At 34.6% G+C, this 17,278-nt stretch overlaps 1 protein-coding gene across 1 annotated transcript in view; it reads right to left on the bottom strand.

Annotated features, from left to right (window-relative positions):
- Positions 1–1,347: 1,347 nt before the first annotated feature.
- Positions 1,348–17,278, bottom strand: part of LOC113236764 (glutamine synthetase 2 cytoplasmic-like) — a 42,785-nt gene continuing 26,854 nt past the window's right edge. The window contains exons 3-4 of the mRNA XM_026472931.1: positions 10,032–10,193; positions 1,348–1,565 (exon numbers count right to left, since the gene is read on the bottom strand). Coding sequence (XP_026328716.1) covers positions 1,348–1,565; positions 10,032–10,193 — 380 coding nt within the window. The remainder of the gene's footprint in view (positions 1,566–10,031; positions 10,194–17,278) is intronic.

Raw genomic sequence — 17,278 nt, 5'->3', positions numbered from 1 at the left:
AATATCAGTCGAGATGAAGTTTTATTCGAAATGAAATTTCAATAGCAAATCATTTTGACAATTACATACGTTACTTGAGATCGAACGATATAATAGTTGGGTCTGATTCTAGTTAGTCTATGAATTAAAAATAAAAACTACAGTTGTGTGATATGCTTGAGAAAAGTTTTTATTTGCCGCCATTTCGCCAGTCGTAACATGCGGTTCCTGAACACATCACAGAGAGCTTATAATATGTGTGTAGATAAAGCAACTGCCTCCGTGGCCGAACGGTTACCATGCCGGACTGCCACGCAGAGGTCCCAGGTTCGATTCCCGGGCCGGGAGAAATGTTTGTATGGCCTACATTTGTTTCTCTCGTGAGTTTGGGTGTAATTTGTGGCTGTCTATATGTGTGTCCATGGCACCCGCGACACAGGGTTTCCCTAGTGCGGGGCTATGTTGAGTGTGTGCGTTATTTATTAAAAAAAAAAAAAAAAAAAAAAAAAAGTGTATATAACTGTACATAATTAGGCATTAAAACACTCGGTGAGATGTTTTTATGAATCACATAAACCACACACCTATTTAAATGCCTTTCATTATGTAACAGTCACATAAACTACTATTATTTGATAAAACTACTCCACTAGTTTGTTATAATTATTAATACACAGATCGAAAACTTATAAAAAAGTCCTTCGATCCGGCTGGATTCGAACCAACGTCTTTTAGCACACCGTGGCAGAGGCTATTACTAAGTACGCCAGAACTAAGTTACGGAACGAACCACTAGGGCTAGCTATTCTCGCATAGAGATCTCGCGTTTTATGTCGCTCTCGCGCAAGTCGCACCCTGTCGTACTAACCCTATAGCGGACTTTACGAAGTTTAGTACAGGGTCAAGAGCACGTCAAGCTTGACACTTACGATTTAAATCAAACTCTATACCGCTGTGGCTTTAATAATAGTAATTAAGTTTATTTTTAAATGTAACTTAGCAATTATCAGTGAAACATGGTGTCCTAACATGCATTTAAGCAGTCGACCTTCCAATTGAGCAGAATTTTAATAAAGCATCCACTCTCTCACCGAGCTTTCCTTTTTCTCTGACTTCATATATTTTTTAAAGTACCAAATAATAAATACAGGTTGCCACACGGCTATTTCACAGACAGGATATTTTCGTTCACAGAAACCTTATTTTATGTTTAAAAGTAAATAATACTTACTACTGCATTCAAGTGATTATGAGTCTACATATAATTTGGCTTAAAACATAAGAGCTTCTGGTTCACACGGAAATTGAACTAGAGACCTCTCACTTTATATAAACAGTGCTTAATCACTTAACGACTTTGTAATCTGCCTACCTGTAAAAAGCCTCCATTAGGTCCCTTGCAACAATCTTATTAGCGCCAACAGCGCAATAGTAAGGTCCAGGCGGAGCAGGGAAGCCTCCCGGCGGCCAGCCTAGAGGCCGTCCATCAGTAGTGCAGAGGCAGAACTCCTGGTTGAAACCAAACCATGGCTCTTCTACTTCACCTCGCTCACAAACTTCTGTGCAGGCCTTGCGGTAATTTGTTGCTGAAGATGTAAACAAATAAAATTATTACTGTATTTAATTTGTATGATACATTCTCAACAAGGCGTTTCACAGCTGACACGGAGAAGAAGTATTTTAAATAATGCCAATTAAAATGCTATGTTACTTATTAGGAATTAATCCTTATATTTCGCCCTTTCGTTTGGCATCATAAAAATACAGGTTTTTTTTTTTCACATTTGGTGGGTTCCATTCATCTTTTAAAAATCTTTAAAAGCTGTATTACTTACTTTTAAAAATCCATGTCGCATAGCCGTATAAAATTGGTGTAAAAACCGATCGTAGTCCACAACAGTGCTATTTTATAAAATTACGTCACGATAAAAGTCAAATGTTCCATTGACATGTGCTTTTGTTATGACAAACCGTCATCAAGTCGTCTGGTAATGCTAAATGAAAAAAGGGAACAATCGAAAGTGCTTCGAAAAATAGCATTAAATAAAGCTGAAAAGTGCGGGATGAGTACTTTCCGCCCAGGTGTTGGAAAGCGGCATTTTTCCACCCTTATGAAAAGCACTATTTATATTAAAAAGTAAATTACGAATACTTTAGTTATGTCGGTAAATCATAAATATAGAATCTATGTAACGAATATGCTAAATTCGTATAAATTATTACAAACCGCATTTATTTCTCACAGTATTACAATTTCTTTTTATCGTGATGTTGAATGTGTTCCATAATATTGCCTTTAATTTTGTTTCAATTTTAAACTATACTATGTGCGTAATTACAGAAATCCGCCAAAATTTAGTTTGTATTACACAAGCATGAGTAATTCAATTTAATTATCGGATTAATAAGAAAAGTAAAACCATGGTAGTCTAATGGTTTGACTTATCGCCTCTCAAGCAGAGGTCGTAGTTTCCAATCGCGACTCGCATCTCTGACTTTCTCTGAATTTATACGGTAAATTTAATTTGATATTTACCATCAGCGTTTCGGTGAAGGAAAACATCGTGATGAAACCTGCGTCGAATGAGTTAGTGATGATGATGAAAAGTAAAAATTGAAGAAAACGCAACAATATGCGCAGTTTTGTCTCAAATTTATTAAAGAACGTCGCGACGTAGTTACACTTAGGCGTCAAGTCTATTTTAAGCTCTCCCCCACAGCTGAAGCTTAAAGTGTCACTTTACAGTGACCTTCTTTCCATCCTAGTAGAACAATATACTGTTTTAACTTATTATTCATAGTAACTACTTTATTGGTTAACTAATTACCATCATAAGAAAAACAATTAGACAACATTTGTCATAGTACAGTACAAATAGCGATGATGGGACGAAATATTTTTTTTTCAACTCGAATTGATTCGACACGGTGTCTGACAGAGCAATCGCGAGTCGCGGGTATCGAGAGCGATTCGACACGTGTATACATATGAACTCGGTCCGACGACGATTCACCGTTCACGAATATCTCGACTCGCCCATCGCTAGTAACAAAATTCGCACCAGCTCAATTTGTGCGATTTCTACATTCGATGGATCCATAGTTTTTATATTTAATATTTGTAAAAAAGCATTTAAGTTATGATTGATACAAATATCGAACAAATACAAAAAAATTGCTTCGATCCGAACTGGACTCGAAACAGCTACTTTTGCACCAAACCGGGTCTATCCTTCTCCCAACTGAGCTATGGAACGAATTTCTCTTTTGTGCCAGCCGGATCAAAGGATTTTTTCTGTTTGTTTGTTCTTTGTTATTAATACTGACAACCAATTAGCGGAGTATTTTCACAAAAAATATATGAATAACATGTTAGTAAAAACATGTAGGTAGTACAAACATGGGGTGCACGAAAGCAGCCTCCCTTCCAAAACTCGACTCGAAGCGACTTCTACTCCACAAAGTCGACATGAATACGACAAGCAAGATAAGGGTTCAATTTTACTAAACGACTGCTAATGCCCACGAATTAAATCAACAAGAAAAATCCCATAGTGATTTACAAAAAAATTAATTAATATCTGTACTACAGTATATCACACCCACCATAACACCGCTCAGTAGATACTTACCAGACTTGAGCTCGACTCGTTGCCTAAATAGACTCGAGCACAATTTTTTTTTTATAACATCAAGTGACGGGACGAATGTCGAATTCGAGTGTATTCGGAAACTCGACAGGCTCGTAATATATCGAGCAGTGAGTCTCTGTCTTTATGAGTTGAGTCTTGTGAATTGGAGTCGAGTCTTAAAATGTAGATTCCAGTTTTTAATAACACTAAATAGCGCAAACCTGATATACCCTATAATTAATGTTGTAAAAAACTAATAAGTAGGTAAAAATGTATATGTGGTATATACCTACTGTACCATCGTTATGTGATGAAGAATAGTAAAAACTTATTTTAGTTATGATATGTTTTATGTTATTATACTAGTTTTTGTTTCGTTACATTAAGTTTATGTTCAATTATTATATAATAATAATGAATAAAAGTTTTCAAATTTTATCATTGTTTTAGGCCCTCGTAATTTAAACCCGCCTATCTTAGAGACAAGAAAGTGGCTGAAAAACAGCGATGCCTGCGACAACAACGGCTCTAGGCAGTACAAGCTAGGACACCTCCTTTTACCACTGAAATGTTTAGCGTACCGTTTATTGATTTTTGTCCTGCTTAACATATTATTTGGGTCCAAAAGAGTGTCATTGTGGCTATAAAGAATTGTTGTATTTGTAAAAAAAAGAACATCATGGTATTCAATAAAATAAACAAAACATTTAAGTGTCTTTCGGGCGGTGGACATTGTCAATATATTAACTATTAAGATTTATGAGACTAAGTACATGTAATAGTATTTATTTATAAAATTTTTAGGCTTTCCTCATTGACTTACAATTATATGGACGTCGGGTCCGCGCTAAAAAGTATCCGAACTTATAGGGCGTTAAAATCGTATACAGAGCGTCATTCACGCTTTAATCTTCGTTTGTTCGACTGACAGCGAAGCAAGCAGAATTAGACAGTACTGCGATGACATTACAATTTAAATTCAACGTTTTAGCTTTTTCACATTCCTTTACATGTCACTACGTTTAAATAGGTTGACTTGGGACATTTTTTTCGTGGTTTTTGTATTAGACCCGTCGTCCATTTATTTGTAAGTCAATGGCTTTCCTTCTTATATCTTTTTGCGTTATTTGTTATGCAACATTAAGCTCTGTTGTCAAAACCGAAAACTATGTCACAACTGTGACACTTTTTTTTCGCATTGTATAAGCCAGTTTAAAAAAAATCCTACATTTTAAAACAAAGTGGTTGCATTTCACAAACTACTTATTACATAAACAAATCAGTTTCAGGCAACAAAGTACTTACCTGGCGAAATGTACGTTCTCTTTGGCGTATTTAAATTACCTACATTTTTTCTTTTATAATTTTTTTAAGTAATTTTTTTTTTCTTTACCATAAGTTGACTTAGTGTGAGCGACAAAAAACAAATTTCACAGGAAAGGTTTTTTAAATATTCTACATAAATGTGATACTAAATTGAATTTACATAATAATGAATTTCGTTACCGATTATGTAACAGCAAAATTTTTTTAAACAAGTTTTTGGCACTTACAATATTGTTGCCATCTCTATTTATAGATTTTTGAGGCTTTCAAGCGTTTAAGGTAACACTTGCGATTAAAAATATGCAACAAGATGCAACACGTCTTTTTTTAACTTTATAGCAAAAGACGAAATTGTCGTGTACTATGTCAGTTGCAATAACAAGTTATGACGTTACGTTATGGTTTTTTAATATTGATTCTGTTGGTTACACTAAAATATAAAATAACAGCTCGACAGCTGAAAGGTAAAACATTTAACGTGTGTTTGGAAAATATTACAGGAGAGCGATTAAAACTAATTTCGAATTCGGGCTGGCCAATCGGAGCGCAGTTGTCACCGCAATGATTTGGCAGAATAGTTTTCAAACAAATGACATTTCGTCTCTAATTTTCTGGTTATATACTCGATGACTTGAACTAACGACAAAGCTTTTAATATAAGCTATAATTTTCATTTGACGTAATTTAGACGGAAGTGTCGACGCGTCCTTGTCCGTTTTAAAGTAATGATGCAATAAAAAACGCTCTTTAGGTAAAAATGTCGCTTACGATAATTCGGCGGTCATGCCTCGATATAGCCATAACTGACTTCTCATTTGAATATTTGCACGAAAAGCACTTTCTAAAGTACACAAACTGGAGCTCTTGGTATTAAGCAAGTTCAGTCATTTTCAGACGAAAATGTTCACAATGTCTGCGTGACAAACAATCCCGAGATGCAAGGTTCTTGGAATTTGTGCCTTGTATGTTGTATTGTTCTTGAATATTTTATAATTGTATTTGTAATTATAGTTTTTGCTTCAGTGTGTATGTGTGTGTCTGATAATTTTTTGTGTGTACATGCGATGGCAGAATAATAGCGAAATAAATGTATATACTTATGAAATATGAGATAGTGAAATATGTAGCTGTCATATTTCGATTCCAAAGTCTTTATTGCACAAAGAAAAGAAAATCACTAAAAACACATGTGACAAAGGACATAACATACAAAGGTGAGCTGTGGTGAAGAAAGAAAGTCTGCTGGGCTGACTATTAATTACTGAAATGATTAGTGAAATTACAGGCACATGGGACTTGTCAACTTATGTCTGAAGGTGTCGGGCGCAGTGGCAGCGCCCCTCAGGTTTTTGTGATTTAAAGCTCTGAGTGGCACTGCAACTGTTTTGAACAGGCGTGTAGCTTACCATCTAGCACACAAGTTGTTCGTCCCGTTATTTGGTATTGTAAAAAAAACGGAATTCTCCATAAATAAATATTATTGGTATCATGCAATATTTTTTTAAATTTTCAAATCGTGTATTCTCCATTCCACAATTTAAAGTTACGACAGTATTTGATTTCGTGTGCGACATATATAAAGTGTAAATTTGAGACGGGGCAGCAAGGCCAGCTGCCTTAATGGTAGTAGTTACTGGAAAACGGTTCTAGAACTATCCATGAATTTTGAAGATATTTTGATTGGCATTCACAGATTTTCAAAAAATGGTAAAGTCAGCAAGATAAAAGGCAATTTATACAAAACTTTTTTTATGCCTTTCGATCCGGTCTCTGGTAAGGATCAATAGTCTCTATGAGACCAACTAAGGTAAGAGTACCCGAAATGTCAGAATTCGCATAAAAAAATTTTACCATGTCCCTACTAAATGTATGGTAATTTTTTTTTGTTACTAATATTTAGTAATCAATTATTCTAGGTAGTTAAGGAAACTAACAAATGTGTCTACAACTAAGAATTAAGTAAAACCAAATTATAATCATAGCATTATTTTTTTAATTTCGAGCAGCTTTGTTTTGTTTTGTTAATAGAGAATTGTCACTTTTAATACGGTTTTTAATAAATTGTTCTCAAATATGGAAATAAATGAATTGGCGTAAAATTTCAGCCGCTTCTTGCTCTTTGCGGAAGAGAGCGAATCGATGCATCCGCCAAAGCGGCAATCAATTCGAGCACTTACTAACATACATTTTTTATGTAATTTTGCTTTTCGTTATTGTTTTTATTTTGAAATACATAATACGTAGTCAATTTGTTAGTTTCCTTAACTATGTAGAACAACTGATGACTAGATATGTCCCTACAAAATGTATGGTAAAATTTTTTTTGCGATTTCTGACATTTCGAATACTCTTACCTCAGTTGGTCCCATAGAGACTATTGATCCATACCAGAGACCGGATCGAATGGCATAAAAAAAGTTTTGCATAAATTGCCTTTCATTTTGCTGACTGCGCCTGCGCCATTTTTTTCAAAATCTGTGAACGCCAATCAATATATCTTCAATATCCATGGATAGACTTCTAGAACCGTTTTCCTGTAACTACAACGATTAAAGTGCTTGATAAAAGGCTTGCTGCCCCGTCTCAAATTTACACCCTGTATAAATGGCACTAGAGTTTAAATATTTTATTATCATTTTGTATCCTCGTTTTTTAATTACGTAGCATGTTAAATAAGGACTTTTGATTTAAATGTCATATGTTAACAATATACAGTTCTGAAAATTGGCTGCTGTAACCAAGGACGCATGCTAAGCCAATTCCTACCTTATTGACATAACATGATTATATAATCTGACAATATAGTGGCAGAGTAATTTATCATGCCTGTCGAATGTATAGAGGGGTGGAGGCCTCTGGCTCTGTCACTGACTCATATATCTTTGTTAACATTAAAATGTTTTGTAGAGAGACTTTTTTGTAGTAGGCGGAATTGTGGCGGAAGACGTTATATAACACAAAAGGAAAATATTACTGACAATTTTAAGAAATATTCATTATTTACAACACAGAACACAAACTTTTTGAACATTTTCCCATCCAATTTGGTAGCACCGTCCAGTATAGGGAACGTGTTAAGGATGTGACGATGCGACATCCTTCCGTCGTCATTCCGCCTTTTTATCACCTTTTCTCGGGTTCCTGGCCACTTGTTTTCAAAATTTGAATATATATAGTTAACCTATATATTCCCACCGATGGGCATAGGACTTCTCTCATAAAGAGAGGGTTCGGGTCCCACGCGGGCCAATGAGGATCGGGAACTTCACACACATCATGAAATTGCTTTGCAGATGTGTGCAGGTTTCCTCACAATGTTTTTCTTCACCAAAAAGCTCGTGGAATAAAATGAATGAAAGGATGGCGAAAGCTGACCCAATAATTACAAAATCAAAGAAGAGACGTTCAAGGACTTTGCTAGTATGATTTTACGTTTTAGTTTATTATATAATACTATAATATATAATATATTTTTGTATATTTTTAGAAGTCAGGAATAAAAACAAGAAACAATTTATTTTAGAACAAATGCAAGAACACAACGTAATTGATTCAGTTCGACCATAGATTAGGTAACGTTCTTGTACGTACGTTTCATTAAAATTTTAAGCATTATTGAATGTTTACAAACCTAAAGTATTAGTTATTTTATAGTACACACATATAACATAAAAGCTATGAAATACCTAACCAAATAATCAATCAAACAGTAATGACACAAAATAAAAAATGAAAGACAATATTTAAATGAGAGTTAAGAAGTTAACAAAGGAACGTTTTGAGAAGAGGCCTCTTGCCAATGTCAATGTCACATTGAGATTGAGAACAGTGTGACCATTTGTCGCAGATTTCTGCCATTTGGGCAGATTTAATTTTTATTCATTTTCATCGCGGTAGAACAAAATGTGGCAGAGTTTGGCAGATTTAGGAATTTTTATCAAGTTCTTTACTATTTTTGGGAGCAAACTGAAAACTTGTTGTTTTCTACTACTGCGAACAAACATTATGAAACGAAATACAGGACAATGTTATAAACATAACCTATATCAACTTAATAACCCCAGCTAGTACAGGCTGTACTCAATTAGCTTTTTTGAAGCAATGATAATAAATCACAAATATTTATAGGTCTCTTTAATGCACGTTGTCAAAAACACTAGGTCACAAAATAAGCGGGGTGTCGCCATCCTTCTTTCAAACTTAATATCGCACATAAATTCCAAAAAATTCAGAAATAAGCCCATTAGACCATTACACTACCAATACTTAATCTTAGGATAAGATATGCGAATCAAAATTAAATTTAAATCTTAGCTCTTGTTCTATCGGCCATAACTTTACTTACCGTAAAGGCGATTATGGATAAACGTAAGCCAATATTGTGTGAAAAATAAATCTTTTAAGTGGTAATACGTTTTTCACGTTAACTTTTATGAATACGTTATAAGTAGTATTAAGTTTATAGAATATCACGGTGTTTCACTTCCATGATACTCAATTATTCTTTGTGAAATTACTCCACTAATTTGTTATTGTTATTAACAAAAAGATCGACCACTAAAAAAATCCTTCAATCAGGCCGGATTCGATCCAGGGCCTTCGGCATACCGTGCCTGACGCTCTCCTAACTAAGCCATGAAATGAACCAGCATGTGAATTTTTTATGTGCTCTTTGCAGATCTTTATTTTTGGTTTTTAATTACTTTTTGCCGTAGCGCTATCTGTGAGAAATCTATGAAACTTTCTAACCATGAATCGAAGATTCAAAACTTAACTGTAATTTTATTTCCAACAATATCTAAGCTTTTGCGCACAAATAACTGTAATAATAATGTGCAAGACAACCACACCAATTGCCTGCTACAAAGCTTGAGGATTCCCTATCCTATGAGTACCAGAGCAACGAAATTCACTCTGGGGCACTTCCCAGAACACCAAGACCAGAATCAATTTAGAAACGAACATTTCCCAATTTGGTTCTACCAAGAATTGAACCCGGTATCTCCTTATCCAGCGCCCATATTGCAAATCGATGGGCTACGAGATCGTCGAAATTATTCAATGATGATGTCTTTACTGATCCATGATACTAACTTGTAGGCTGATAATTGTATTGATAGGTATCCGCCAAAACCAAAATATGGCTGCCACGTCTAAACGGACAATGATATATCACTTGCGGAAACAAAAACGTATCTGCATTGTCATTCGTGGCTTGATCCGTATTGAAGCCATCAAAGTACCAGATCGGCAGGTCTGAAACGTTAAGCTGAATTAGTGGATGTCTATAAATTAGACACGAAGCTTGTTGGGACTTTCATGTCAGCTTGATAGCATGTGTAACCTAAGTGAGGTTGATGTAACACGAAGCCGGGTCAACCAAGCGAATAAGAGACGTCTATATTTCGATATACTGTAGCAGTACTAGTAGTTTTAGTAGCGGAATAGCTCCTTGTGAAAGAGTTCGTCTAGGGAAGTACTGGCACCTTAGTTATTCCTGCCGCCAAGCAGTGAGCTTTATTGCGTTCCTGTTCTAAAGGTTAAGGGTGCTGGTGAAATTACAGGCTCATAGGACTTGTCAACTTATGTCTCAGTGTGACGGGCGCAATGGCAGTGCCCTCAGATCTTTACGATTTAAAGCTCTGAATGGCACTGCAATTGTCAAGACAGGCGTGTAGCTTTCCATCAGGCGCATGGTTTGTCCCTTCACTTGAAATTATAAAAATAAAAAAATCATAAAAAAGAAACACTACAATAGAACATCAACGTTTTATCTAGGCCTATTAAAATTCCTTACTAAATCCGTAGCAAAAATTAACCTGAACTTAAAATAGGTTTTTGCATTAATATACGTATTTTATACTTCGTAAAACAATCCATCTTCAGAAGCATATGAGATATGCAGTCCATGTTCCATACCACAATTTAATAAATATTAAAAAACTCTTAAAAGTACTGTAGTCTAGGCTCTACTCTATGAGTAGAACTACTGGCTGATCGAGTGTAGTTTTGTATGTAGAATGTGTTTGAAAAAAATAGATTAAAAGAAAAGAACATCTTGAGAGATCTAGAAGTAGCCTTCAAAATATAAATATGTGAAAAAATACAATAAATATCAAGTTTTGAAGTTAATTCCAGTTTATATTTATAAAGTACCTCTCGCTACGCATCCTAAGTTACGTCCCCAGGTTACAGTACCGTTCATATAAATTCAAACTTTCACCCAATGGACAACGTTTCATTTATAAAACGTATCTTTTTATTGTTTGTATTGAAAAGAAGTGCAAAACTAAAGGACACGCATTTTTTATTTTGTCTAGTTTGTAGTTTATTTTATTTTTATTTCAAAAAAATTGCTTCTTCTAAAGCGTCGTAAATACGCCTGAAGTATTCATAGAAGTGTCTATCGTAGTCAAAGGTCTTTTAAAAAAAAATCGGTGACATAAGTCATATCACGCTGATTTATTGATGTTTGATTTTTGTTTATGGAGAGGAAATGCGCGCGAGTAGGAATGTTTAATTGCTATTCTTGTTAAAATACACCTGAAAATATGAAAATTACGAAAGTATAGAAATTCGCGGAGCCAAAATGCTGGTTTCATTTAAAGATTCCTACGTAGAAACTTCTATTGGATTTGTATTGTTGTAACGTATTGTAATATAATGATAATACCTATTAATGCATAAGGCATTTATTATTATTTTAGTATACATTAGTTTAATATAATATGCAATGAATAAACATAATACTTTTTTCAAGATGCTCAATTAGCCAGCATATTTTTTTTAATAACCAGTAAGAAGGCACAGGCTTCTTCATAATCTGTTTGGATGAGAAAATCTTCATTGAACTTTCAGAATCTGAATTTTCGGTTGTGCAGTTTTGTAACTTCAGTCTTCGATTTCCCATAAATTATTTTGATATACATTAATTATAATGTAATAAGCCCTCTTCTATCTAAAAAAAATTTTACAAAGATTGGTTAAATTGATTTTGTTATTTCAAGGATACCAAACAGAAAATGCACGGAGAGCAATGTTTATGAACTTGTAAGGTTTATAAATAGTTAAGTGCCGCTAACAACTTTGTTTAGAAATAAAGACAAAAGCGAATGTATTAAACATATAACACCTACATACATGGACTAAATAGCTATTAAAAATTAAAGGTACGTAAGTATCCGAGTACTTGCATTTAAATGATCTTCACATGAAGAGTTACCCTTTCGGATCTTACCCACAGCAACACAATATTCCTCTTTATTCAGGTCGAACGCGGAAAACATGTTTATCTGGTGAGGTTATAACTTTATTTTTACACTTAGGCACAAAACATCTTAGAATAATAACGCATAGAATGATAGTTTCATAAAAAACGAACTGTCACAAGTGAGGCAAAAATCAAATTCATGTAAGCGTAAGCAACTTGTATTTACGCTCGTCGGCACGCACACAAATATACAAATAATGATGCCATGGAATAACATTTCCCTCAAAAGTGGGGAAATTGTATCTTGCTTAACTCATCGTTAAGTTAGAGGTGCCTATAGATTTGCTCGATTTTGTCGATCGTTACTGTTCGACAACGTCAAGTGACAGGAATTTTCAAAAATTTATTTTTGGTAATCCTTATGGAAATGGCATTTATATCTGAATACACGAAGGCGGACACGACTTTTCTCATTTCTAAATCCAAGATGGCGGACACGTCTTTTCGAATAAATGCAATATGGGAATCGTTTTCGATGTATTCGAGGTGCTCATCACGAATATGGCACACATTTCGAAATCCAAGATGGCGGGCACAATTTTTCATATAATGGCAAGTTGGGGATCGTTTTCGAGGTATTTGGGGGTGCTCATTAGGAATATAGCACTTATTTCTAAATCCAAGATGGCGGACATGACTTTTCAAATAATAGCAAGTTGGGTGTCGTTTTCGAGGTATTTGGGGCTGCTCATTCCGAATATAGCACATATTTCTAAATCCAAGATGGCAAAGAATTAGAAGAAGAAGAATTAGAAGTCTTGTCCTCCATCTTGTATTCAGATATACATGCCATTTCCTTATGGTTTACCAAAAATACATTTTTGAAAATTGTTGTCAACCATCTTGGATTTAGAAATTAATGCTACATTCGTAATAAGCACTCTAAAACTCCTCGAAAACGTCTATAATTCTGAATCGTTACTGTCGATCGACAATGTCGAGCAAATCTGTAGGCACCTTATTAAATACTACCCAATTCTTATTTAACTCATATATGAACAAAAACCTACAAGCGAGTTTAAGTGCGACTATCGAATTTGAATATATAAATAGCCTGATATTATCTGTGCGTATGTTTACATGAAAAGTACACGATAACAATTAAGAACCTGAACCTGAAAGTTATTTTATTTTAAGTTATTTATACACGATTTTGGAGAACTGACGATGACTTTTTAGTCAGTGTTAGTTTCCTGAAATAATTTTAGTTAAGAACTGTTGAGTCTGGGCAAGACAATTTTTTAAAATGAGTGTATGATGAACAAGAATAATGATTTTTCACATGAAACTAATGAAGGCAAATACTAAATATATTTCGTAAAAATAGCTAACGTAAATTCACTACAATGTTGTTGCGGCGGTGTACATTTGTAGAAATTTTGCAACCGTCGCGATATTGCCTGTTCTCAAAAAAATACGTAACATAATTATTTTGAAACAGAATAGCAAAATGGGGAGAAAAAACCCGTTACTTTGCAACATTTTCGTATCTTGTTGCAACGAAATAAATTTTCTGTTTTAGTGAATATTTACATAAAAATACAAGTTGAAACGCGTTACTTCCTTGTGGAATGTGATGTTAGTGTCTATTTTATATTTGTTTAATCTATTTTTAACCCAATTACCGCACATTTCGTCATTTTTAGCAAAAATTTTTGAGCTGCTCGCGGTGCAACTTGACCTTGAGCACTGACAGCCCGCTCGCTCGTGTAAGCCCATAGGGCGTCCTACAATTTGCCTCACTTAGCGTGTGCGGGCTAGGTTTCTATGCGTTATTATTCTAAGCAAAACATGAAGTAATAGGGTCACGATTGAAACTTAGCCGTCCTAAATCTTCATCAATTTTGACTACTGTAAGCAAACCAAGAGAAAACTTGAGACTACTAAAATTACTAAGGAAACTACTAAACACTTGAGATTAATAATTATTTCAAAAGCAACGAGCCGTCTATCAATCGCTGTCATAACCTTAATGTTATATTGACATATATAAATCAGACGTTATATGTATAAGATGCATTTCGACCTTAGAGGATGGAAAAAAATAAAAGAAAGGAGCTGCCCTAAGTACAGAATCATCGTGCATATTACCAAAATTTGAAAGTTACAAATGGCGGATTTCTTTAGTGTTGTACCATAATCTATCGACATGCAAATATATGGCTTGAATTTTTGTTTCTTTAGTTTACTGTAACTAAAGTATGCCTAAACAAACACAAGTCTGATAATTTAATCTCGAGTGGTATATTATTATAAATGTCAACACACATTTTTAAACTTCAAAAAAAATTTATTTTCAACATTACAACTGGTATCATTTGATTAGTAAAAGTCACCAAACTGCTGTGCAGTTTGTTGGCGACATGCGCATTCTTGCTTAATTATACCTACTTTACTTGTATTTAACATTACGTAGTATTAATTGTACCTACTTACTAAATAAAATATAAAAATTACTTTAAGAGTACGCCTTTAACCTACATTTTAGTACATATTTACATAACGTCTTTTAACTAACCGTCAAGTACAAGTCTATTCAGGTTTCTGCGGATTCTAGTATTCCCGTTAATTCCCGGGCTTTCTTAAGCAAATGAATCTATCAAGCAATTTTAACACAGAAATAATGGAAGTAGTTGTAAAAATCAATTATCGGAAATCAACAATTATCATGTACTAGCTTTTCCCCACGATAAAATCGCAATAAAGTTGCAAAAAAGAAATGACAAAAACGAACGTGGATGCTGATTATTCCAGAACCAGAACAACATGACATTTTGTTGATATATAATATATACTTCTTTATTTTGTGTTTTGATTTTTTTTTGAATAGAGTTTTAAAACCAGTATGCATTTCATATGCGGACGGACTAACGTGTGAACGCTATTGGTCGAGCGCCTTTGGTTTGTGATAAGCCGAATGAACTCTATACACGTTGGCGCTCGCCTTCACTCGGTCAGCTAGGCGAGTGACGCCGAACAAGGCAAGGCAAGGCAAATAGGCTGTCTATACGTTGGTATGTTGTCATTGTATTGCAGGCTTTAAAAAAATAGTCATTTTTGTTAGTTAGAATTGTCATTGGGAAAAATCAGAAACGAGTGGATAATTTTGTTTTCAGGAAAGGGAATAGCTAGTAAATGAGTCTTGTTTAATCTAAATTGAACATAAAATTATTTACTAATAAACCTAATGATGGAATAGCATTGTCATGTAATCTAGTTACATTTAAAGTTCTGTTAAAATTTAACTCTTCAAAATGAAGCGAACAAATGAAGATGGTCTTTGATCCAACGTTTATATTCGGCAGTCCTATGATTTCCAACCATTCTTTCTTCCTTTTTTCATTTGTAGGAAAACTTGAAATAATAATAATAAAACAATAAAAACCTCATAGTTAATTGTTTTAATAACAGAATATCGATAATATGTATGTTTACAAGATTGTTACGAGATCACGTAGTAGGGGTTAAGCCAAGTTAGCAAGCACATATAGAAACAGTGCGCACGGCCCTAAAAGCTGAATCGACACCTCAATTCTTGCAACTGGCGTAAACCGCTGACACCAGCCTCGTGCAAGCAGCCAACGTGACCGTCGCCGGGACACGAGGCGAACGTCATCGAACGCCACTCCGGTTCACACTTCGAACGAGTTTAGACATAGAATATTTTGTAATTAATTTTAACTTTCTCTAATTAAATTTAGTTTATAAAAATAAATCGGTTTTTTTTGAGACCTCCGGCGGCAGCTAACGTAATTAGATCAACACTGTCTCAAAATAATCGTTAACAACAATCATCAAAATATACAAACAAACAGGCAATCTAAAGTAACAAAAGCAAAATTTGGCAAGATTTATAAATAAACTACTTAAATAAGTCTAATTACATAAAATATTCGGGCTATTGTGTGATTTATAGACAAAAAAATAACACATGCCTGTGCAATGTAACATTCGATTGATTTGCAGTTTTTCTAAAGTCGCATCCTTTAATGCTGCAGCGTCGCATTTTTATTAATACCTAATTATTCTCACTGTCAATATTTTTGTCCAATTTAATTATAATACATGTGAATAATTCAATAATACATTTGGAAAAACATTTGTTTTGACATTTGATGTACTTCCCTTTGACAACGGTATCATGTACCTCATGTACTTCAAATGGCCACGGTTGGCATTTAAAATGACGTTACGAATTTTCGATTCCCGTGTTTGACACAGACCAATGTAATGCTATCTCTTTTGGCTTAAGACGGCACGTAATAGTTAAACAAAGACAATAATATGTTTATGTTTTCGACGTCGAAATGCATCATATACATATAACGTCTGATTTATATATATCAACGTAACATGTCCTTTAGTTTCCATAGTCTAAGTTCGGACTGGTCAATCGGAGCGCAGTTGTCACAGTAATAATTTAGCAGAATAATTTTCAAACAAATTAAATGACATTTTGTCTCTATTTCTGGTTTTAAACTCGATGGATGGATGTAAATGGTTCACTGCCAAGTATTTTTGTCATCCAAGTGCGCAGAAGCTGTATAATAAACTTTAATATAAAGTTTATGTTTCACTTTAGTCTTAAACCTCGTAAAGATCGTAGTCGGAGAGAGAAATGAAAAATTTACTAGCTGTACCTAAAAAACACAAGGCAACAAGGCACCTTATTTAGTATACTTTTAAATGACCTTCCTGAAGTGATCGAGAGAGCTGATGTTTTTATGTACGCTGAAGATGTCACCGCAGTTGTTACCGCGCTAGCCTGCATGACTTGGAGCGTAACCTCTGTATCATAGTTCAGCGACTGTATTCAATGGTTCCAATCAAATGGACTGGCACTAAATAAAGAAAAAACGTGTTTTATGCGTTTCCGCTTTAATGGTCACCCCACAGGCAGTAGTAGTAAGCGTGGGTGACTCTAACGTTGAGCAAGTGACATTTACTGTTAGGATACGAATGTTAGGATTTACAAACGACAGTGGGCTCAGATGGGACAGTCTCCGTGGCCCAGTGGTTTTCATGGTGTTGCCATGTCTGAGGTCCCGGGTTCGATTCCCGGTCGGGTCAC

Source organism: Hyposmocoma kahamanoa, unplaced genomic scaffold (assembly GCF_003589595.1).
Source record: "Hyposmocoma kahamanoa isolate Upper Pololo Valley unplaced genomic scaffold, ASM358959v1 92, whole genome shotgun sequence".
NCBI classification, from domain to species: Eukaryota; Metazoa; Arthropoda; class Insecta; order Lepidoptera; family Cosmopterigidae; genus Hyposmocoma; species Hyposmocoma kahamanoa.
This window is presented reverse-complemented; position numbering and strand designations above follow the sequence as displayed.